The sequence below is a fragment of the Thamnophis sirtalis genome, unplaced genomic scaffold (assembly GCF_051295495.1).
Source record: "Thamnophis sirtalis isolate CommonGarterSnake01/CBP01778 unplaced genomic scaffold, rThaSir2_p1.2 scaffold_2, whole genome shotgun sequence".
NCBI classification, from domain to species: domain Eukaryota; kingdom Metazoa; phylum Chordata; class Lepidosauria; order Squamata; family Natricidae; genus Thamnophis; species Thamnophis sirtalis.
Genome location: NW_028261382.1, coordinates 124337192 through 124362743, shown reverse-complemented (window position 1 = coordinate 124362743; position 25552 = coordinate 124337192). Strand labels below are relative to the sequence as shown.

The 25552-nt window shown below is 38.0% G+C and overlaps 1 protein-coding gene across 2 annotated transcripts in view; it reads right to left on the bottom strand.

The window, feature by feature from the left end:
• Window positions 1-25427, bottom strand: part of NIPAL2 (NIPA like domain containing 2) — a 43604-nt gene extending 18177 nt beyond the window's left edge. For both annotated transcript variants that reach the window (XM_087706824.1, XM_087706825.1), the window contains exons 1-5: window positions 25294-25427; window positions 22306-22374; window positions 19798-19969; window positions 11746-11805; window positions 5575-5696 (exon numbers count right to left, since the gene is read on the bottom strand). In XM_087706824.1, coding sequence (XP_087562950.1) covers window positions 5575-5696; window positions 11746-11805; window positions 19798-19969; window positions 22306-22374; window positions 25294-25389 — 519 coding nt within the window. In that variant the 5' untranslated portion in view covers window positions 25390-25427. The remainder of the gene's footprint in view (window positions 1-5574; window positions 5697-11745; window positions 11806-19797; window positions 19970-22305; window positions 22375-25293) is intronic.
• Between the last annotated feature and the right edge of the window lie 125 nt (window positions 25428-25552).

The window sequence follows — 25552 nt, the reverse complement described above, 5'->3', positions numbered from 1 at the left end:
GGGAAGGTGGTTCTACAGAGTATCTTTATAGCATTAGTGCTGTAATTTTGGAGTAACTGTTCTTGATTAGAAAATTGGCTAATTCAGGCTTGTACCATTTAGCATAAATCTGAAGAGTTGGGTAAACAATTCTTTTAAGATCTCAGAAGCATATTTTCTTGCCACTTGATTCTTTTACCTGGAGATACCTGGAAATGATCCTGGAAACATCTGTATCTATACCCATGCTTCAAGTGAAGATTCTTTTTCTTGGGCATTGTGCAAAGCAAGAAAAATACATGGGTATTCATTAAATGTCTCCGTGCTCTGACCTATGGCTCCAAACCAGAGCCAATAAAATAATTGACACTTCGTCTAATGGACAACTTGTTTACTTTTGATCCAGATGAGTTTCACATGTGCCAATAAATCAGTTCCATTCCATTTTTCAGAATCAAAATATCGATGAAAATTTAGATTTAGATTTCCTGCTATACAGTATGGTTTTGTATGTGACTTTTTAGCCAAAAACTGAAATTGAAAAGTACATACTTCAAAGATAACTTAAGATGTGATAACTTAATGTGTGAAATGCAAATCAACGAGCATGGAATCCTTGATGCTGTCTGAGTGTGGCTGTGGGATCCTTGATGCTGTCTGAGTGTGGCTGTTTTCTTCCAGACATTTCATTACCAAACTAGATAATGAAATCATCATCAGTGAACTGATGATATTACCTAGTCTGGTAATGAAAAGTCTGCAAGGAAACAGCCACACTCAGATAGCACCACAGACCACACAGTTCAATTCTGAGCTACAAATATTCTCCTCTGTCGGTAAGTCATGTCGTCTTCTCTTTTAAAAAAGATTGATTAGGTCTATCAGCATCCTGAGACACTTTTTGCTCTAGGGTTTTTAACATGTATTTTAATACTGGTGTTTAGAAAGGAAAAATCTGAATCAACTCAAGGGCTATAATCATTCACTGTCCTATTTTTCATAAAAGAACTGCTGCTTCTCCCCTCTTGTCCTTACCTTACAATTACATAAATTTGCTTCATTTATAACTGTATTTTTAGGGTTTGTGAGAGAGATTCATTTATATACATTTGGTGCCACTTTAATACAAAAATCCATTTGTAGTATGACAAATGAGCGGGTAAGCAATCCCTATTTTTCTTTCGCCTCCCCGGTCTCAAGTAATTTTTCAGCTGAACTTCATAGAGTTTGTCCCAGGGGCAACAGAAATATAAATTATACTTGCAAAGCAATTTCCCCCATAGCAAGATAATAGACATGGAGGGAAAGCTTTTTTCCCTTCTTTTAAACAAAGACTGATTTCATGTACACCTTTCAGCTCTTATAGATATGAAAGACACCATTCTTGCTGTTATTACTTCTTGGAACCATTTTTTCTAAACAAATCATGCTCTCACCTTCACAAATCACAATGAATGAAGATTGTTGTACAATGTCAAATTGCTTTTTTATTTCATGGGTGGCCATATAAATTTGATAGATTTATATAGATGATAGATAGATGATAGATAGATAGATAGATAGATAGATAGATAGATAGATAGCAATAGCAATAGCAATAGCAATAGCAATAGCAATAGCAATAGCAATAGCAGTTAGATTTATATACCGCTTCATAGGGCTTTCAGCCCTCTCTAAGCGGTTTACAGAGTCAGCATATTGCCCCCACAGTCTGGGTCCTCATTTTACCCACCTCGGAAGGATGGAAGGCTGAGTCAACCCTGAGCCGGTGAGATTTGAACCGCCGAACTGCAGCTAACAGTCAGCTGAAGTGGCTGCAGTACTGCACTCTAACCACTGCGCTACCTCGACTCTATAGATAGATAGATAGATAGATAGATAGATAGATAGATAGATAGATAGATAGATAGATAGATAGATAGATAGATAGATAGATAGATAGATAGATAGAATTAGATAATAGATGGATGGCCGGATAGATAAGTAGAGAGATAAAGATTGCTGAAGATTGCCGTGTGCGCAGTCCACTGTAAATTGTTCTACCCATGCACAAAGAACAATTTACATTGTTCTTAAAAGAGTTATTTACCCAACTTTTCAGATTTATGCTAAATGGTGCAAGCCTGAATTAGCCAATTTTCTAATCAAGGACTGTTACTCCAGAATTACAGCACTAATGCTATAAAGATATTCTGTAGAACCATCTTCCCAAGTCTGGTGCCCTCTGGATTTATACGTCACCCAATACCTTAAGTTTCAGCCAGGATGGCCATGCATGTGGAAGTTGTAGACATAACACAAGATCACGGAGACATCTTCAGACAGCGTTGGTTCTTCAGCTTTGAAACGGACATAAGCACTGCCCCCAAGAGTCGGGAACGACTAGCACATATGTGCGAGGGGAATCTTTACTTTTACCTTTAATTTGGTAGAGACAATCTTTGGTTACTTCAGCTTCAACACTTTGAATTTGTGATTCCTAACTCAAAGTCTAAACTTTCCTGGGTTGGTCTAAAGACTAGAAGGTGAAAACTTTTGACAAGGCAAATTTTCACTTACAATTCTGAAGAAACAAGAAAAGAATGTTGTATTACATATTTTAATCATATTTAATACTGATTAGACGAATCTGCTTTCTCTCTCCTGTGCAAATGCTCTTTCTCCTTTCCAGATTTAACCATCATTCTACTCACCATGGTACGTTTTCACTCATATGAATGTAATTCATAGAGATCATCAAACCAGAACCTAGAGTTGGCATTGGTAGAAGTGTTGCAAATGTCTTTATGCACTTCATACTTGCACTTACAAGTAGCTCCTGTAACTTGCTTCTTTGTTCCCTTATTGTGGACCTGGCATCATATTTGAGCTTACTGAAAATCAGCAGGAGAGCTTGCACACACACACACACACACATTTTGAGATTGGAAACACATGGTAGTTATGGCATGAAGCATGGTAGCTATAAAATAACTTTGTTTTTTTCTAAGCAAAATGCAAATTATATATATATATATATATATATATATATATATATATATATATATATATATATATATATATATATATATATATATATATATATATATATATATATATATATATATATATATATATTTGTAAAATCTAATAGATACCTTTCACCCTGGCTTCGCTGATAACGGATAAGAGCCTGTGGCCTAATGGCTAAGATGTCTGCCTAGTATGTAATATAGCCCAGGTTCAAATCCCAGTAAGGATATGGCTAGCTGATGAGAGCTAAATAGCTTGAAATAGATCTATACTAGTCTTCCTTTATTTATTTATCAGCACAAATAATAACACAAATATAACAAAGGCAACAGTAAAAATATTGGGTTTCTGTCTGGATGGACTCTTGTGACGAGCCTAATGACAGAGAGTGGAAGTGTGACCTTCCTCCCACACTTGGGCATACCAGGGGTTGTGACTTTAAGTATCTATCTATCTATCTATCTATCTATCTATCTATCTATCTATCTATCTATCTATCTATCTATCTATCTATCTATCTATCTATCTATCTATCTATCTATACACTTAAAGTCACAACCCCTGGTATGCCCAAGTGTGGGAGGAAGGTCACACTTCCACTCTCTGTCATTAGGCTCGTCACAAGAGTCCATCCAGACAGAAACCCAATATTTTTACTGTTGCCTTTTGTTATATTTGTGTTTTTATTTGTGCTGATAAATAAATAAAGGAAGACTAGTATAGATCTATTTCAAGCTATTTAGCTCTCATCAGCTAGCCATATCCTTACTGGGATTCGAACCTGTGCTCTATTGCCTCCCAGGCAGGGAGTTAACCATTTGAGCTACAGAGAACGACTCCTTTTATCAGCCAGCCAGGGTGGGAGGTATATACTTAAAGTCACAACCCCTGGTATGCCCAAGTGTGGGAGGAAGGTCACACTTCCACTCTCTGTCATTAGGCTCGTCACAAGAGTCCATCCAGACAGAAACCCAATATTTTTACTGTTGCCTTTTGTTATATTTGTGTTTTTATTTGTGCTGATAAATAAATAAAGGAAGACTAGTATAGATCTATTTCAAGCTATTTAGCTCTCATCAGCTAGCCAATCCTTACTGGGATTCGAACCTGTGCTCTATTGCCTCCCAGGCAGGGAGTTAACCATTTGAGCTACAGAGAATGACTCCTTTTATCAGCCAGCCAGGGTGGGAGGTATATACTTAAAGTCACAACCCCTGGTATGCCCAAGTGTGGGAGGAAGGTCACACTTCCACTCTCTGTCATTAGGCTCGTCACAAGAGTCCATCCAGACAGAAACCCAATATTTTTACTGTTGCCTTTTGTTATATTTGTGTTTTTATTTGTGCTGATAAATAAATAAAGGAAGACTAGTATAGATCTATTTCAAGCTATTTAGCTCTCATCAGCTAGCCATATCCTTACTGGGATTCGAACCTGTGCTCTATTGCCTCCCAGGCAGGGAGTTAACCATTTGAGCTACAGAGAACGACTCCTTTTATCAGCCAGCCAGGGTGGGAGGTATATACTTATATATATATATATATATATATAAGTATGGGTGGGAGGTATATACATATATATATATATATATATTTGGATATTTGGGAATTCATTAGATTGTCTTTCACTATTCTCAATTCTTGAGGATTTCAAATAACTAGTCACATGATTTGTCATTAGTCTGGCAAATTGTCATCTATGGAATATGAAATCTACGCAAAGATATAAATATCATTGTTGTTACACTAAGCTTTATCTTTTGTTCTATCTTGGTGAAAATAGACTAGCTTTTTTTAAAGCTGCATTGTTTCTCACAGAGAACTACTCCAAAATTATTTTTATCTCATCCAAGGAATGGGAATACAACAGCTGCTGAAGTGGGTAAATACAGGTCATCCTCAATTTATGACCTCAACTGAGCCGGAAATGTATGTTGCTAAGAGAGACATTTGTGAAGTGAGTTTTGCCTCATTTTATGACCTTTCCTGCCACAGATTTTAAGTAAATCATTGCAATTGTTAAGTTAGTAACACAGTTGTTAAGTGAATCTGGGTTCCCCATTGACTTTGCTTGTTAGAAAGTCGCAAAAGATGATGATGTAATCCCAGGTCACTGCAAACCTCATAAATATGACTCAGTTTCCAAGCATCTGAATTTTGATCATGTGACCATGGGGATGGTCGTTAAGTGTGAAAAGTAGTCATAAGACCTTTTTTCAGTGTCGTTGTAATTTTGAACGGTCACTACTTAACTGTTGTAAGTCGAGGACTGCTTGTATCATCATCCTTAGCCTAGAGAATGTGCTATAAGAGAAAAAAAATTTGCCTCTTCACCAGAATGCTCAAATTATCCTTCATGTATCATTTGAGAACAGTAATCCTTAGCCATCCAAAATGGCCCCATCCGCAATCAAAGGCCCTCAGGTGGGAGAGGCAGAAATGGGAGGGGAGGAGAAACAGAGTGAAATAATCAAGAGAAAGGGCAAAACTGGCTAGAAGCCTGAACAGGAACAGACTACTGTACGGTGTAAAAATTGGTTACAGGTCATGCTTCTATATACTGAATTAAGAATTTTCTACTCACCATATAAACCAAGAACTGCCAACTAACTAAATCGATCTGTATCGTCCTTGCTGTGACTTTTTGGATAACGTGAGGCGCAAAAGTCACCAACAGAAACATTCCCACAAGCATCACTGTTCCACCTTGAAACACATTTAAATAAACATTTTTTTTCTTTTACTGCATTTTAAAAAATGCACCAAAAAATTTTTTTTAAAAAATGATAATACACATTTGTCCAATAGATAACTGAATTGCTAAATTAATTTGCAACCCAAAGAAGATAAACAAAATGAGATGTTAAATTGATATGTATGTGTCTTCACATACTTCATTACAGTATGGCAGTGGTTCCCAAACTTGGCAACTTTAAGACTTGTGGACTTCAACTCCCAGAATTCTCCAGCCAGCAGAGCTGGCTGGAGAATTCTAGGAGTTGAAGTCCACAAGTCTTAAAGTTGCCAAGTTTGGGAACCACTGCAGTATGGTATGCTGGTTTAACAGCTGCGGACAGGAAGGCACTACAGAGAGTGATCCATTCGGCACAAGAAACCATTGGTTGCCCTCTAACGCCACTGGATGACATCGCCAGGTCTCGCTGCTTTAGCAGAGTAAGGAAGATAGTCAGAGATGATTCACACCCTGGTCAGTGTCTCTTCGCACTTCTACCATCGGGCAGAAGACATCGAAGCATAGCCAGCTGAACAAATAGCTTAAAAATAGTTTCCACCCTTGAGCTGTCAGACTTAAACACAACCCCAATCACTCCACACACATGCGGAAACGTAGGACTAGTTTTTCTTTTTCTTTCTTTTTTCTTTTCCCCTAATGACTTGCATTGGGATTATTCTTTTCACTATTTATGTTTGTATTTGTTGTCATGTGATTGCACCAGTGAGGCTAAAACCAATTGTATTGTATTTATTTTGTACAATGACAATAAAGGCTATACTATGTTATATGAGCAATTTATACATATATTACATATACATTCAAGTTTCAAGTTTAATTTTATTTATAGGCCGCCAATCCCGGAGGACTCCGGGCGGCTTACAGAAAGGGGAAAGAAAAAAACAATAAAATAAAATAAAAATAAAATAGACAAGTTAAAAACAACACAGATACATTCATTTCAGTAGGGGCTGGACCTCAACAATGAGGTCAACAGCCCCAGGCCTGCCAGAAAAGCCAGGTCTTGACAGCTTTTCTGAAGGCCATGAGGGTGGGTGCGGTCCGGATTTCTGGGGGTAGTTTGTTCCAAAGGGTCGGAGCAGCCACAGAGAAGGCTCTCCTCCAGGGAGCCGCCAGCCGACATTGTCTGGCTGACGGCATCTGAAGGAGGCCCACCCTGTGGGATCCTACTGGCCATTGGGAGGAGTGTGGCAGTAGGCGGTCTCGCAGGTATGCTGGTCCTAAGCCATGCAGGGCTTTAAAGGTAATAACCAACACCTTGAATTGCATCCGGAGACCAATGGGTAGCCAGTGCAGCTCGCGGAGGATAGGTGTAACATGGGTGTACCTAGGTACACCCAGTATCACTCGTGCGATTAATAACTTTTTATATTTATATTTATATTTATTTATTTATATTTTATTTTACATTTATCTCGTTATATTTTCTGGTAAATGATGAAATCTATGCCAAAGGGAAAATCCATTTAGATAATCATTTCTATACCATACATAACTGGAAGAACCCCCCCCTCCTCGAGTAACCTTGGTGTTTTTTTAAAAAAAAATGAGGAAATCATTATTGTGTAACAATTTTGTAAATAGAAGGGACCTAAAAGGTTTGTTGTTTATTTTTTTCAGGATTTTATTTGTAAACAATATGTAAACACTAAATAAGTTTTTCTTTAACCAGAAAAACACATATCTTTTTTCTTTTGAGTTTAAAATCCTTTGCTTCCAAAATCAATCCATGGAGAATATCTGGGGGTACAAAAGTCTGCAGAGAAATATTAATGGGATTATTTGAAAGGGGGAGAAAAATGCAGAGGCGTGGCAGAATTCTATTAAGTATTTATGTGCTTACGCAAATCGCCCGAATACTCATTCTCTTTCTCATGATATTGCTAATGTTAATGGAATGCAGCCACATTGTTAAAAACCTCTGTGGCAAAGACACTCACAGAAATAAATCAGCAGAGACGGTGGCTTCAAACTATGAGAAGCACCTAAGGGGGATCTGATCAGCTGAAAAATAAATTCTCTGTACATCCCTGTAAATTCTCTGGAATCAACTACATATTCCAAGGTTAGTGCAAAAATCTACAGAGGCTATTCCATAGGTTGTATTATCTGCTTGTTTTTTTGCATAGGAACTCAAAAACCAGCTTCCTCTAACACAGCATTGCCCGGGAGGCTTGTAACCAGTGGTGAAATGCAATTTTTTTACTACCGGTTCTGTGGGCGTGGCTTGGTGGGCATGGTGTGGCTTGGTGGGCGTGGCCTGGTGGAAGTGGCAGGGGAAGGATACTGCAAAATCTCCATTCCCACCCCCCTCTGGGGCCAGTCAGAGATGGCATTTGCTGATTCTCCAAACTACTCAAAATTTCTGCCACCAATTCTCCAGAACCTGTCAGAACCTGCTGGATTTCACCCCTGCTTGTAAGCCCAAAACATCTGGAGAGCACCAGCTTGTCCAAAGTCATTTCTTACGATTTGTCCGTAAGGGGAATACTTCACAGAAGATGTGAAGATGGTAGGTTTGGGCAGGAAAAAGCACACAATTTGTTTCGTTTAAAGAGGAAGAAGTGGTGGGTGGTTGTGGCTTCTCAAAACTAACCCCCCAAAATTCACCTATTATTGGTCTTTCAACCTATATTCTTGACATAATTACCAGTCAGGCTCATATAGTTCTACCATCTGGATCAACTGCATCACAGTTGTCTTTTCTTATTTGCCTTTGGGTCATTGGAATTGACTCCAACCAAGATGACCTTGGAGTCAGATGCTTAAATGTTACAAAGGCACTAAAAATACTTATCCTTCATGAGCTCCCTTCAAATCAATGAAAATATAAATTCTTGCCTGTTATTTTAAATGTGCAGATGTTAATGTATGTCATGGACTTTATGGTTTAGATGCTTCTAATTTTACAATACTGTATGAAGTGATCATCAATTGTAATGTGTTATCACATTAATTGCCATTTTATTCTATATAGGTGCAATACTTAATTATAACTGCGTAATAAACAGAAATACTACCAGGACTAATAACGTTTAGTTATGACCAACCTTGTTGAATTTAATGAAAGTTTCTGCAGGGATCCTACTTTCCAGCCTAGTCAAGCAGATGTTTCCAACATGGTCATAATCAAGATTAGGAAGCAATAAGATACTGTAGGGTAAAGGTAAAGGTTCCCCTCGCACATATGTGCTAGTCATTCCCGACTCTAGGGGGCAGTGCTCATCTCTGTTTCAAAGCCAAAGAGCCAGTGCTGTTGAAGATGTCTCCATGGTCATATGACTGCCATGACTAAACTCCGAAAGGACATGGAACGCTGTTACCTTCCCACCAAAAGTAGTTCCTATTTTTCAACTTTTTTTTACATGCTTTTGAACTGCTAGGTTGGCAGAACCTGGGACAAGTAACGGGAGCTCACTCCGTTATGCAGCACTAGAGATTCGAACCGCTGAACTGCCGACCTTTCTGATCGTGAAGCTCAGTGTCTTAGCCACTGAGTCACTGCGTAGAAGGTATCTAAAGTAGGGCGCCTGGAGCACATGAAGCAAAGGCTTCTAGGGAGCTTCAATGCAATAAGGAAGTAATAGAACTGGACAAAATTTAAATAAACCTAACATTATGAAACATTAAATAAGTGAAAATGTTACTCCCTGTATGTTTGGCCTTCTCTCTGACAAGTTACTACATGACACCAGCTTTTTGGAGAGGCTCTGAGGGAGATGTTCACACTGTTTTTCAGGATTAGCGTTATCAATTCGAATACCCCTTGTGCCATTTTCATCATGTTCTTCTTAACAACTTTTGTTGAAAAGGGAAAAGACTCAGATACCAATGGGAAAAACGCAAAAGGAGATGATTTTATCTAGCATAATGGGGCATTGAAAGGCAGAAGCAGAGCAATTGTACTTTCAATGCTTTCTTTGCAAGCATCCTAATATCAGTTATTTTCTTACAGTGAATCTGGAGAATTTTACACGCAGCCGTTATGACTCATACTCTTTAGGCATCAACTATCCGTAGCGGGTGTAAAATACACTATTTATTGGTTTTGCTCAATTCTCATAGGCATGCCACTGTATTATTTATTGGGCAAAAAAATCTTAAACATAGACATACTTCCCAAGCCACATGAGCCATTCTTTTTAAAATAATCAGCTCAATTATCAGCAAAGTAATAAAGACATAAAACTTATGAATAAATAATATACTGTATATGTTTCATATATAGCTGACAGAAAATTCTCCATTCATAATGGCGACCATAATCAGATGAAAACAGAATAACTTTTTTGCACAATTAGCTTCTGAAATTTGTTTCTAAGAAAGAAAATCAATCTGAATGTCCTACTTAGGTATATAAACAAATCAATCCTTTATTGACAAACAAACAAAAAACCCTTTATTGCCAATGCACAACATGTGTACAATGAAATTGAATGAGCCTCCCTTGGTGCAGCCCACCCAAGAACACAGAATACATCTCAATAAATCAATAAGTAAAAGAAATCCCTACAGTAAATCCCTAAAGTAGAAGAATCTGGGATTCAAACTTGGGCTGTTTTTATATGTTAGGCAGTTATATTAACCTCCAAGCTACAAGCTCTCCTCTCTTATCAGCTGAGCCAAGGGAATAATTAAGTGTTTTTTCAAATATGGGAGGGAGCATACTGCTTCCCTTTTGCCTTTCAAATACACACATACACACACACACACACACACACACACATATTATATACATACACACATACACACAAACACAGACACTGTATTTTTCGGAGTGTAAGATGCACTGGAGTATAAGATGCACCAAGATTTTGAAGAGGCATTTATTTAAAAGGTTTTTGCACTCTGCAGACCTCCCAAAAACGGCCCGTTTTTCACAAAAATGGGCCCATTTTTGTCATAAACAGGGCATGCATAGCCTTTAGGAGGCTTGTAGAATGCTCCTGGCGACTGGGGAGGCAAAAAACAACCAATTTTTGCTCTTTTTCGCCCTCTCCAGCCCCCAGGAGCACTCTGGAAGCTTCCTAAAGGCTATGCACGGCAATTTTGGTGAAGGGGGCAGGGTTTCAGGAGGCCATAAATGCTGTATTCAGTGTATAAATGCACTCAGAGTTTCACCCTCTTTTTTGGAGGGAAAAGGTGTATCTTATACTCTGAAAAATATGGTGTGTGCATGTGCGTATATACACACACACACACACGTAATTATATTACACCAATATATACTTGTTGCACATTACACTGCCCCCGCAAGTCTATCACATTAGCCTGATTGTGATGTTATGTTGCATTTAAAAGCCTAACAGCTCATGGATAAAAGCTATTTTCCATCCTATTTGTTTGGCTGGCTATGCTTCTTTATCTCCTGCCCGATGGTAGGAGAATAAAGAAATGCTGTTCAGGGTGTGAATCGTCCCTGAGGATTTTCCTACTCTGCTGAGACAGTGGGGCCGGGCGATTTCATCCAGTGGGGCTAGGGGGCACCCCATGATTTGTTGTGCTGTGCTCATCACCCTCTGTAATGCCTTCTTGTCCCCGGCTGTTAAGCCAGCATACCATACCATGACACAGGATGCTACAAAAAGGATTATTGTAATAAAGTTTGAGACCCTCAGTTATCTTTAATAAGTTATATTTGCAAATGACTGCTGTACTTTCAGTGCCAAACATAACATTGGACTGTTAATTTATCTAAAAGAATAAAGATATTTGAAGGGAATAATTATTATTCAATTATACATTAATCAATTTATATTAATATAAAACTGTTTGAGATGGTATGAAAAGTTCAACTTATTGCAAAGATTCACCAGCAAAATGTTATTAAAATACTTTTAGTAAGTGATTAAGATAGTATAAAAAGGGAACAGAAACATCCATTTATATTAATTTTTAAATTGTGCTTAATTACAGTAAAGATGTTGTGTTTGCAAAGTTAATGTTTTCAGAATAAACAATACATCAAGTAATTATTTGGCAATGATTTATGGTACTTACCCAATATACTTTGAGATCTAAAATTTTCTTTTAGGAATAAGACAGCTATAACTGCACTACCTGGGGAGGAAATATTAATATTACGTAGGTTAATATATGTATTAAAAATGTAGTCAGTCTTGTTAAGTTATTTGGACAGTGCAATAGGCAAAGTTAAGTAGGTTAATGGAAAAATTTGGGACACCTAAAATAAGAACCCAACATAGGTTGCCTAGGGCAGTGGTTCCCAAACTTGGCAACTTTAAGACTTGTGGACTTCAACTCCCAGAATTCTGGGAGTTGAAGTCCACAAGTCTTAAAGTTGCCAAGTTTGGGAACCACTGGCCTAGGGGAAAGGTCAAAATTGTAAGGCTCTATCAACTAAACCCTGTCAGCATTTGTCTAATGCAACAGGCATTATGGTCTGTCTTAGTCATGGTAAATTGCTTACTGTTCAGAACTTTTAAGTTTGAAGAAATAGGACTACATCTATAAAATTTCTTAAGGATATAGGACTCCTCCATTGTTTGGGAGTAGCGCAATGGGAATCAAGATGTTTGTCATGGCAGCATAATGAAGACATCTCTGTACACTTGTTTGTCAATGTACTTTAAAAAGAAAGGTGCTGGGTTACACATCCCCTGCGGATACCCCTGTTTGGGAGACTAAGAAGGTAGTTTAACTTAGGAATTTTTATAGCTGCAAATTGCCAAAAGCCCCTTTGTAGCTGGTGGTGTACAAATCGTAAATTAAAGAAAAAAAAATTAACCGCAGCCTCTGAAGTGTTCCAACTACTCCCCTATTAGTTCACTGAACACTTGTGATTGAAGCCTGGGCAGTGGAAACCACTGTGCAACTTTTAATGATGGGGTGGCCGTGAATGCATAAAAGTTGTAATTAGATTTTTTTCTTACAAGTTCACCATATTTTGGCATTCAAATCCCATGGGAAAACGACGAAATCCTGACAACCTTGTAAAACGTCAGCCATTTCCTATTTTTTAATTTTTAATTTAATTTTAAACACATAAACATAACAAGACATAGATTAAGACAACAAAGGGAAAAAAATGTTTTCCATCATACAGCAGTTCCATGTCGGTATGTCTCAGTGGTGGGTTTAGAACCTCTTCTGTAGGTGTGGTCTGCTTTGTGGGAGTGGCTTTGCCATGTGACTGGGTGGGAGTGGCTTGCAAGCCATGTGGCCGGATGGGAGCCAGGGGACTAGGTAGGCATGGCCAACTTGTAAAATGTGGTGAAACTCACTTAACAATGCTCTTGCTTAGCAACCAAAATGTTGGCTCAGAAACTCTGGCATTTGAAGCACACAAGTCTTAAAGCTCTCAAGTTACAAGACCTTCACACCCCTAACCCTTACAAAAAAAAAAACCAAGAGTGTTCAGACCTGACAGCTTTAAGACTTGTGGATTTCAACTCCCAGAATTCCTCCACTCGCTCTTCATCTTGATGATGTGCGGACGGGCGCGGGAGGAAGGGAGCTGGAACCATTTCTAAACGGCACTGTAGATTTGTGGAATCTCTTCTATAGAAGAGGTTAGAACTGGCAGGAACCCACCCCTGGTATGTCTTTACAATTGCTGCCCCCCCCATACATTCATACCTTACACTTGTGGTCCCCTTGTTCTTTACTTATTTGTGTATACTATTCCATACTTATTTATACTTAACTGTTTGTATCAGAATATCACTTTATATATATTGTACATTGATGTACATTATATACTTGCTATCGTTTAGCTACTATATCTTAACATATCTTAACTATATTCTTATCACTATATCTTAATACTTCTACAACATCACTATTTTGTTTCCATCCTCTAACCATTTATACAATTGATTCCATATTAAGTAATATTCTGATTCCTCCTTTCCTCGTAATTATTTCGTCAAGTTTGTCCATCTCCACACACTCTAAAATTTTTCTTATCACCTCATCTTTCTTTAGTACTGCATTGTTTTTCCAATTTTGGGCATATATTATTCTGGTTGCTTCCTCATTTCAGTAAGGAAGATTGCAAACATCAGCCATTTCTAATAAACATTTAATTTTTATTAACCTTGTAATTATTTCGTCAAGTTTGTCCATCTCCGCACACTCTAAAAATTTTCTTATCACCTCATCTTTCTTTAGTACTGCATTGTTTTTCCAATTTTGGGCATATATTATTCTGGTTGCTTCCTCATTTCAGTGCGGAAGATTGCAAACATCAGCCATTTCTAATAAACATTTTAATTTTTTTTTCAATTTAGCTTTGGGGGAGGTGTCCCTGCACACTGTGTTGCTGAGCGAGGATGTAGAAGATCATCCATAGTCAGGCTTTCAGTCTATTTGTAATTCTGACATGGTTAAATTAAAGAGAGTAAAAATGAATAACCAGTGGAGAGATTTTGCTTGTACAAAGCAATAATCAACTAAGAAACCAGTGAAAAGAATTAATTATGTCCACTCAGATAGCTTCTTCAGAAGAAAAAAACCTCGCTCTTTATCAAGCTCCTATTTTGAAGCATGCCTCGTCTTCACATCTATAATTTAAAATGAGTCATGCGGAGAGAGCTGGATGAAAGTCAACGGATGTGCTTGCCAAGGCAACATTTACATATCATATTCGTTCTCTTACACATTAATCTGTTCAGGACCATCGCATCGTCTTTCTTTTCATTGATTGCATATCACTATCGGGCTCATACCTGGCCACAGGTTCTAGTGTCGCAATAATACGACCTGTCTAATTCTGTGACTTACCTTCCTCGTCTATAATTATTCCAGCTACTGAAATTCAACTCCCTTTTAAATGTCCTGTAATCAGTGACAAGCATCAGTCTGGTTATTACACTGTTAGATATGTGATGATGATGGTGGCAACTCACAGCATTTGTGTTTATAAGCATTGGGTAAATACTTGATGTAATTATAATACGCATAGAGGACACAAGCTTATTATGTAAGATCTCCCTGCAGGTAGTTAGCACACAGAGAGAAAAATAATACCGCACCGTTATACCGAACTGTTGTATTTTATTTGTGTACTGTACAGCAGCCAAACTCTCAAATATTATCACTTGCATCTTCCTAAGATTCTACCACCTAATTTTTGTTTCAATCTGCTACAAGCTCTCATTAGGCATTATATTAACTCTTTGGCAGTCTTTGGGAGATTTTTTTTCATGATTTCCAGCAAGAAGGCTTTAAATTCAGGCAATCTTCTTACTTCAGCTGTTCCTTTTTGGAAAAAGAAATATCCAGCATATTTTATTTTGCCAATGAACCATAAAAATAGAAAACTGACTTGCTCTCAGGGGACTAAAAAGAGAAATAGCCACCTGCAAAAATGTGTGTTTTTAGTAGGAATTCTCTTTCCCCGGGAAATATAATTCCTCCACCTTTAAGTAATTTAAATATATTAGCTGTAAAGAGCTACCGGGTTCCATATGCAGATTTTAAAAATGTGATCCTTTTGGAGATGCACTTAAAATATATATCTACTAAGATCATCACTTCATGTGAAACATTTAGGCTGACAGCTTTCACAAGCAAAAAGTACTGGTATCCAAGCAACGTTAAACTACAGCAGAATGATCGAAAGGAGTGAATGTGGAGGGGAAAGACTCCAGAATATAAATCACAATTCCCTCCAAATTCCACTCACATCACAATTGCAGTCTTGCATTCTCAAATAGATCCCCTTAGTCTGCAGGAGTTGGGGAATGAACAATATAGCCTTCGTATTGAAAACTATGTATTAGTCAGGGGTGGTATACACTTACCTTTCCTACCACTTCGCAAATGAGCGCACACATTTTTTTCACATTTTGCAAATCTCCGTGCATGCACAGATCCTTCCCCACATGCGCTTTTGGCGAAAAAAGGGCCTAAATGGGATGCTATATAGCCGAACGCGGGTGGGCAGAACCTCCCATGATTTCCATTACTGGTTCTGGTCTGGCGACCCGGTCCGAACCGGTAGAATACCACCTCTAGTATTAGTGAGAAAGAAGCTACGATGAGCTTTTCCCTCAAAAACAACAATCTATGTGGAAGAATTTGTATTGTGCTTTTGGAGAGCGAAAATGCCTCAGCAATATACAGTGGTACAGTTCTGATATAACTTAACAACTAGGCCCAAATCTTCTCTAAAGATGTCTTAAAAATGTCTCCTCATGTTTAACTGAGGTTATAGGACAAAAATTAATGACGTGAGTTATCAGCAAGGCTTCTGTGATCTTTAGAGTATAACTGTATGAAACATACAAATCTGCTGTGACTGAATAATATAGAATAAAAGTAAAGAATTTACAACAACAAAGTAATCAGCTATTTCTCCTCACTTACATTTTCCAAGAGTCAAAGATGAATTTTCTGGGCTAGGCATAATAGTTTGCCTTTGGCATTATTACAAAGAACATATGTATTCTAAGATCCCATATAAGAAAATGTATTTGTCCCTATGGAACTAAGGGATAATGTGTCATTTATTGTAGCATCTATTCACCATTCTTACACATAATCCCTTCTTCATCTGGAAGAACTTTTAGATGATTTTACTTTTCACAAAACTAAATCCATAACCCAAATTGACCGGACAACCCATCAATAGATCATTTTACCTCCTTCAAGGAACAAACATCTGGATAGTCAGAAAGAGGAAGGATCCAACATCGTGACAATACAACGTGCGGTCTCGACAGTCCGAGACTACCATTGACACTTTTGTCACTGGACGGTCCAATTTGATCTAAACCATCCCGTAGAGATGGTGAACAGGAAGACAAAGCCTTGCTGGTCTCAGGGTCATCAAAGTCCTTGATTGACCCAAGGGAAGCACTTCAAGCTGGCGGCAAACAGGCAGCCCTAGCCTGACGAAGTCGGAGATGGCTCCGGAAGGAAGTGAAAGTGAGACCATCTGGTGAGGTTTTTTTTTTTCTATTCTGAGAAAGATTGTCCAAATAAACTTTTTTTAAAACATAAATTAGTCCTTTAAGTAAAAGAATAAAGTGGCAAATTTAACTTTTATTGGACTGCCTTGGAAAGTTTTTGTTTTTTTCTTTGTAACGATATTTTGTGGATTGAAGTGACCATAATGTTTCCTGTTTCTCCTCTTAAAGTGAATGGATTGATTTTTTCCCCTCTATTCTTTGTCACCTTATTTTTTGGCTTGAACTAAAACCTTCTTTTTTATTTTAACAATTCTTCCCACCATTAAATTCCATTAAAGACAATTAAAGACCTTTGTTTTCCATAAGGTTGAGACAAGTATGAAAAAGTGGAATCTGCCACTCAGAAATCAGAGTCTGGAGGGTTTTTTTTTGAAACAATGTATCATTTGTTCTTTCTTCTTTGATCTCACTAACTTTGTAACTGAAGGGTTTGCAACTTTCTTACAAAATCTGATAAAGAGCCAAGGGCACGAATTGTTTTCGCAGGTGCTTTTGGAAAATATTTTGGCAAGGGAAGAAAAAGGAAAGAAAAAGATAGAACCCTTCTTCTTTGAAGAGTACAAAAGAACTTGTGCTTAAGTCAACTATACACACACACACACATACACACACACATACAAAAGAGGTAGAAGGCACCTCTGGAAGGTGGTGGAAGGCAGTGGCTATCAGATTCCTTTTTTCTTTTTCTCTCCTTTTTTTTTGGAAAAATGGATTAATATGCAGATGAGGAAACCTTAAAATTTTGAAATATCCTGGCTGGAATTCAAAATATATGGGAAGGATTTGGGAGATTTGAGAAGAAGTTGGATAGACTATTGTTTCTCACAGTTAAAAGATGATGAACCCCATCATCTTTTGCTGTGAGAAACAATAGTCTATCCAACTTCTTCTCCAACCCGGAGCCCCAAAAATTAAAGAAGAGAATGAAAATATAGAAGATAAAGACAAGACAATAGATGAACTTATTAATGGAGCAAACATGGGTGAAAGTGGAAAGAAGGGAAGATGGAAAAGTGAATTTGACAATTTGGAGCTTTATCCCAGATTTCAAGATACAGGAGAAAAAAAAGGGTGATAATGATGGAGTTAAGAAGAGAAACCTTTTCAGAAATAAGTCTGACAACCAAAGACAATTTACTTTCAATAACAATTCAAGGGCAACGAGATTATCTGAGAGATCTTTCAAGCAATAAAGTGCGGAGAGAAGTTTATAAAAACTTTATAAAGGAGTTAAAAAGAGAATTGACACAACAACTGGCAAGAGAGATAAGACTGTTTTGCCACTGGAAAGATACAGGTTGATAATGAAAGTTGATGATAAAAGTTAGTTAATTTTTGGTGATTAATAAGTAGGAATTTTAGTATTTTGTAGATTGTTTTAGATTGTTATTAAATGTTTATTCGTTAACATATAATTAACTGTGATAACAATAAGGAAATGATAACCTTAACTAGTAAAAGTAACTTGGCTATAAATTGTAAATTGGGACTTGGGGAAAAGACCTATAAATTTTATTAATACATTTTTGTTTAGATCTTGTTATAAAGGTGTAATTTCTTTTCGGTCTGATGAGAGGAGATGTGATATAAATATTAAATAATTTTTAGCTAACTACAACAATAACAAGGAAATGTTAATGGATAATGTTTAATGATATATATATGTGTTGTATTGGTAAAAACAAATTGGATACAAGCTTTAAATAGGGAGTTGGGGGAAAGGGGGAGGAGGAAATGCTTAGATATCTTATTAATTGATTTTTTTCCAGAATATGTTATAAAGGTGTAATGTAATTGGAGGTTTATTGAAATTGCGAATGAATGCCAGTAGGTGGTTGTGTCTTTAAATACAAATGATTTCAGATAAAAGCATGTTTAAATAATAGTAGTTAAATGAGAATTGTAGTACATTGGGTAGTAAAATACATAAATATTTTTGATTTACAATTCAATATGAATGAAGTATAAGTAATGATTGTGGAAGAAACGCATGAAATGTATTTGTAACCAATCGACATGCTTTCTACAAGATGTAATGAAGGATGTTTCTTTTTTGTGTTTTTGTTCAATTAAACAATAAAAAAAACTTTAAAAAAAAAAGAAACTGGCAAGTTTATAGCTAAAACCATCCAACTGAGAACTTCTTAACTAGATCAGATTGGGGTCAACTCCCAAGGAGATGATCTTATTGGATTATTTTACTGAATATGTTTATAAATTCAGATATTCAGTTTATATATTAAGTTTAACTCTATTTTGATGACATGTTATGATTTGATATGGCCGTTTGATTAATCAGTAAACAATAAAAGTAAACAATATAACCTAAATTATTGCAAGATAATTATTGCACCAGCTAATGGAAGATCTCCCATAGTTAAAACTCATTTTGATGACCATCTTGATGTCATCCAATGTTTTATTTCATTTTAAATAAAGGCACTTTGGCTGTAATAATGTATTTTGAAATTTAAGACTTGGAGTTTAATTAGCATCAGCCCTTATTTTCAGTAGCATCCTAAGCTGTTTTAGCTTGCATGGAACCAGTCACATGTACCAACCATGCACTGCTTCTGCTTTTACTGTTTCAGAACAAAGACAGTATTCAGCTTGGCAGGAACAAGTTGACAACAGTAAAACATCTGCATGGAATTATTTTTTCTAGGGCTGTCATTTGCCTGAAAAGTTCTGAGAACTGTCATGTGTGAGAGAACATTAATAGCAAACACAATTTTCAGTGCTAGACAAAATGAGACCAACTAGCATTCAGAGGAAGAGACCACAATATCTGAGCAGGACAGTTTTATGACATAGCTACCTGCTTTCTCAAGAACCTTAAAATAGTACTGTTTGGAAGAGAATATTTACAGTATAGTACAGGGTTGAACTATGGGTACCCTGGTACTGTCTGAGCTTGGATGTTTTCTTGTAAACATTTCATTACACAAGTATGTAATGTTATAAGTGCTAGGAAATCCCATTCCCTTCTAGAACTGATGGTGTTACCTAGCTGGGTAATGAAATGTCTTCAAGAAAACAATGAAGCTCAGAAGGCAGCAAGAGCCCCACAGTATCATTTAGGTTCACACATAAAATGAAGGAGAGGAAGTCTCACCAATGACAGCCACACTTCCTAAAGGAGCCACAACCATAACTGGAGCAAATCCATAGGCTGCGAAGTTCCCAATTTCTCCAATTCCCATAAATATAATTCCACACCACCAGAGTTTGCTTCTGTAACAAGGTTTCTGAATGACTTGTTGGGTCAACCGAAGATGAGAATATTTCTGAAAGTAAGATATGAGAATGAAAGATATGGATGAATAGATTAATGGTAAGTGAGCATTAATATGGTACTACAAATATTTTTCCACCTTAATGAGATAATACAGCTGTAATGGCAAACCTATGGCATGCGTGCCACAGGTGGCACACAGAGCCCTTTCTGTGGGCAGGCAAGCTGTCGCCCCAGCTCAGCTCCACTACACATGCGCATGCTCCCCTGTCAACCAACTGATTTTCAGATCTCTTGTTGTACATGCATGGGGGGGGGCGGAGTGCATGCGGGAGATGTGCACACATGTGCGGGGGCAGGCACGCATGGACAGGGGGAGCATAGAGGGTGTGGTGCACGCACACACACACACACACACACACACACACACACACACACCAGTTTTTGGTCCCAGGAGGCTGCAGGGAGGCCTGCTAGGCCCAAACAGGGCAAGGGGGTCACGTGTGAATGCACAGGGTGCGGGGGGCATGGGAGTGTAATGCACACATTGCATTGTGGGTGGGGTGTGCATGTGCGCTTTTGGCATACAACGACAAAAAGGTTAGCCATCACTGTAATACGGCATTATAGCTATTATATAAATCTTTGATCCCTAAATAAGAATTTATAGGGGAAAAAAACATCAGGAATCAAGAGTTAGTATTCTGTGTCAATGCTGGAATATTTTGGACTTTTAAGCATAAATATTTCAGAAACTTTGAATATTTAAGGGGGTCTCACACAGGGGTGGAATCCAGCAAGTTCTCAAAGGTTCTGGAGAACCGGTAGCGGAAACTTTGAGTAGTTTGGAGAACCAGCAAATACCACCTCTGGCTGACCCCCGAGTGGGGTGGGAAGGGAGATTTTGCAGTTTCCTTCCCCTGCCACACCCAACAAGCCATGCCCACAGAACCAGTAGTAAAAATTTTTGACTTTCACCACTGGTCTCACATCAATGCCAAGATAAGCATTTTGTTTTAAGAAATCAGAAAGGAAGCTCCAGTTGTGTGTTTGTTGCTTGAAGAAGGGTAACATAGAATGGCTGGAGAATATAAAGAAAAGGATTTATCAAAAAATTAAAAGGAATATTGGTTGTGTATCAGTGGTGGGTTTTGGCTCCCGTTGCAACCGGTACGTTGCAATGGGGCCATACACCACGGGCATGTGCACTGCGCACACATGCTCACCCATCGCCTGCAATGCTCCAGCTGCTTGGCGGAGCATTGGGCAGGTGCCATACGCTGTGCGCACATGCACAGATGGCCGGTTTTCTTCAAATACAGGTAAGGAACGAGGGCAGGCGGGCGGGCCCTCCAAAGCACCATTCCGGTATGGTGGCTGTTGCTTCCAGCAGGCACCGGTACATACATACCGGGGCATACCGCCTGCAACCCACCACAGTTGTGTATGCCCGTGAATAGCAATTGAGAAATGATCTTGACTCAGTAGAAATTTTCGTTACCAAGAACAGAACTGCTTGCCTTTTCTCTTTCTCTCCCAAAGCCACTTCTAAGTTTTCAACTTTTTTGTAAGTCATTTCCTTCCTAAGAGTTGTATCTTGAAGGTGATATAATATGTCTTTCAAGCTTTGTAAGACTGGTGGCATAAACATAATACAGAAGCATCTATCAATTGTTAAATGGATCAATTGGCAAGATAAATTGACCAAATGATTCAGTCATGGAAGAAACGAAAAATACAATTGAGACCTTTTATAAGAATTGACTACTTTTCATAGATTCTCAGAATACAAATAATTGAGATTTGCTTTAACATAAGAGTTGTTCCTATGATTTATTTATTTCATTACATTTATGAATGTATAACTTCCAACTCCAAAAGCTGATGTTAATACAGGGTGTAATGCTATAAAACACATACATGAATTCCAAAAGATATGTATAACATACCGTTCCAATACATGGGTTTAATTTTATTACAAATGATTTTTATAAGCATTTCTTATTATTATGGTTATAGTTCTACATTAAGATGTTTTAGCCCATGTATTGCCCACATCTGTTTTGTATTGCACTTATGCACATTTATATAAATCAGAAAGAAGTATGGGCCATGTTTTACAAATTTATAAATAATATATGAATACATACAGTAACCACACTGCAACTATAACGTAGCTCAACTACTTTATCTTAGAGCAACATCAACTAATACTAGAATTACACCAGTCAATCTTAGTGAAATCAGTTACATTTAAGGTATCACACCAATTTTATCTATTATTTTAAAAAGCCTATTTAAGTGTGACTGAATTCCAATTTCATCTATGGCCTCCCTTCCAGTCTACACATAGTTCCACAGCTTGCAATACAATGAAGTTTTTCATACCTGCAGATTCAAGGAGATGCTGATAAAAATGTTTCCTGTGATTGCCAATAAGATGCCAAAGAGCAAAGTCTGAAAAATATACATATAATCAGTCAGTCAGATAAAATTTCCGACATCTATTCCTATACAGGTAGTCCTTGACTTACAACAATTCATTTAATGACCGTTCAAAGTTACAACGGCACTGGGAAAAAGTGACTTATGACTATTTTTCCACACTTATGACCATTGCAGCAGCATCATAGTCATGTGATTTACATTCTGATGTTTGACAACTGAATCATATTTATAATAGTTGCAGTGTCCTGGAGTGGTATGGTCTCCTTTTGCGACCTGCTGAAAGCAAAGTCAGTGGGGAAACAAGATTCACTCAATAATTGTGTTACTAACTTAGGAACTGCAGTGATTTACTTAAACAAAATTTGTAAAATGGGGCACACTCAACACATTTCTCATTTAACAACATAAGTTTTGGACTCAATTGTGTTCATAAGGTGAGGACTACCTGTACTTCTATTTTTTAATAAAATCATTTGATTTTTAAATATTTCTTAGATCACATTATGGTATTCTATAAATTGACTTTGGAAGACTCACAAGTGACATCAAATTTTAGTGTTTTTTCACTACATATATGGTGTGTGTGTCTGCCTGTCTTATCATAAAGCTTCATCTCAGGGGTTGCCATAAAGAAGAGGGAGTCAAGCTATTCTCCAAAACACCTGAGGGCAGGACAAGAAGCAATGGGTGGAAACTAATCAAGGTGAGAAGAAACTTAGAACTGAGGAGAAATTTCCTGAATCAAATTAGAACAATTAATCAATTAATCAGTGGAACAACTTGCCTCCATAAATTGTGAATGTTCCAACACTGGAAGTTTTAAAGAAGATGTTGGATAACCATTTCTCGGAAGTGGTGTAGGGTTTCCTGCCTAGGCAGGGGGTTGGACTAGAAGACCTCCAAGGTCCCTTCTAACTCTGTTATTCTATCTGTCCCTAAAGAAGACAGGATTTGGGTACGGAGTATTATTCCAAATAACAATTCGAAGAACTGGGTTTACTTTCTGGAAAAAGTGTCAGAAGGCACATGCCAGTAGGGAAAAAGTGTCCAAGAGTGTTTCCTGACATTTTACATACTTTATTTGGATAATAATCAAATAGCAAATCTGACTGAAAATCAGCTGCAGCTATTGAAAAATCTTATAGACTGGAACTAGAATAAAAGGGAAAGAGGTAAACAGCTAAAAACGGTTAATCTGCAGTACAGATTTTAAAAAAATATGTCGTAAGGCAAAGGTCTCCAACCCCCGATCCATGGACTGGCATGTCAGCAACTGGGCCATGCAAACAAGTAAAGCCACATTGCGAGATGCAGGCAGCACACAAAACTATACCCTCTCCAGTCCATGGCAAAATCTTTCTCTGTGGAACTGATCCCTGGTGCCCAAAAGGCTGGGAGCTGGTGCCTTAAGTCTCCAGAAGACTGAGCAGCAAACATTCAAAGTTACACTATTGTAGACTAAACTTCTATAAATGGTTTTAAAGAACTGCTAAACCTCTTCTGAAATAATCCTGAATTTTCAAAAGAGAAAAATTGGCTCTTATTTCCATGATGCAAAACAGGAATATGAATCAGACAATTAATATGAACCATTCTCTTAGCAGCACAAAAGACAAGTGGATCTAGACATCAGAAATGACTGAATCTCATCTCAACAGATGCAGTAACAACAAACCCACCTCCCTCCATTCCCTACTTGAAGACAATAATTACAATGGAGCATTAAAAAGTAATTTTTAAAACCATGTTTACGCTGGAATGTTAAAACAATAAACAGCAGGTTACACTTAGTTCCCAAAAGGTCTTTTCCAACTCTATGGAATACTTTATTTTTGCTATGGAAGACATCTGGCAAATTTAAATCCAGTTATAGTAGGCAAACATTAAAGATGTGTCTTATCCCTCATTAAAATGACAATTGTTCATTAACACCAAAGCTCATGCTAAAAAATAATTTTTAAAACATGCTTAAACTGAAATGTTAAAACAATAAACAAGTAGTAGATTTTTTCCCTACGATAATTTACCCGAATTAAAAAATGGACATTCTCCAGTTCAGGAGCTCCCAAAAGAACTCCTCCCTGTTTACCTTTAAGATTTCAGCCAATTTGGATTAAAAAGCATGTTAGTAAATTGTCATTTTATGTATCATTTTTAATTTGTTATTGATGTAATGCATGTTGTCTTTTTCTACAAAGGATGATGCTTAATCCCCAATAGGCATGCTTAACAACAGGAGCAAACTCCTTTCTCCTTTAATTAATTTCGATTCAAATTCGAAATAAGAACCCAGGCATGTTCAAAATATGGGATAGGGAGGTGGAGTGAAGAATAGGATCTGATTACACTGTGTTTATTTGAGCACACAGCAATGGTTCTAAATCACAGGAGGAGAAATGTGAACTGGGCCTGATGAGATACACAGCGCAGTGTAAAGTTAGCCCATTTTAATCCCCAATCTAAGATTCTTGCAGTGCAGCAATGAGTAGGATCCTTATTTATACTCAGAAACGGAGAATCCTTCAAGGGAGGGGATTCTTGGTATCTGCATCCGTGCAGTGTCCAGCAGCTTTACAGCTTGTCTTGACTTTCTGGAACCAGGGTGACTCTATATACCTGTTCCAAGAAAAGCCCATTTGGGTTGGACACTGTCCTCTGCCGCTGCTGTGCTCACCTTACTTAAGAAACCCCGGGGGGCTTTAATAGATCTTACTTCAGAGTAGATCTCCAAGTAAGCTTTCTCAGCCTCCGCTACTTTAAGACGGACTTCAACTCCCAGAATTCTTCAGCCAGCAGGTTCCCCAGTAGGCTGCCTGGGGAATTCTGGGAATTGAAGTCCCACCCCTCTTTCAGATTGCTGAGGTTGAGAAACGCTGCTCTAAACTAGCCCCTTAGAGAGCCCTCGGCGCCAGCCTCTCTCCTCCTTACCTCCTCGTTTGCAAAATACCAGCCTTGGGAAAGAAACTCACGCCTGCTCGCCCTCCCTCCCAAAGTGGTGTTTGGGGGAAAGTGAGACGATCCCATAGTCTCTACTTCGCCCCCCGCTTCTCCGGGCTCTTCAGCTGCACCAACGCCCCAAGCGACGCTGGGAGCCGAAGAAACCGGTTTTTGAAGCCCAGGTGAACTTCCTGGGGCCGGAGCGCTGGGCGATGGGAAGGGCTCCTGCCTTCGTGGACCGGATGTTTTC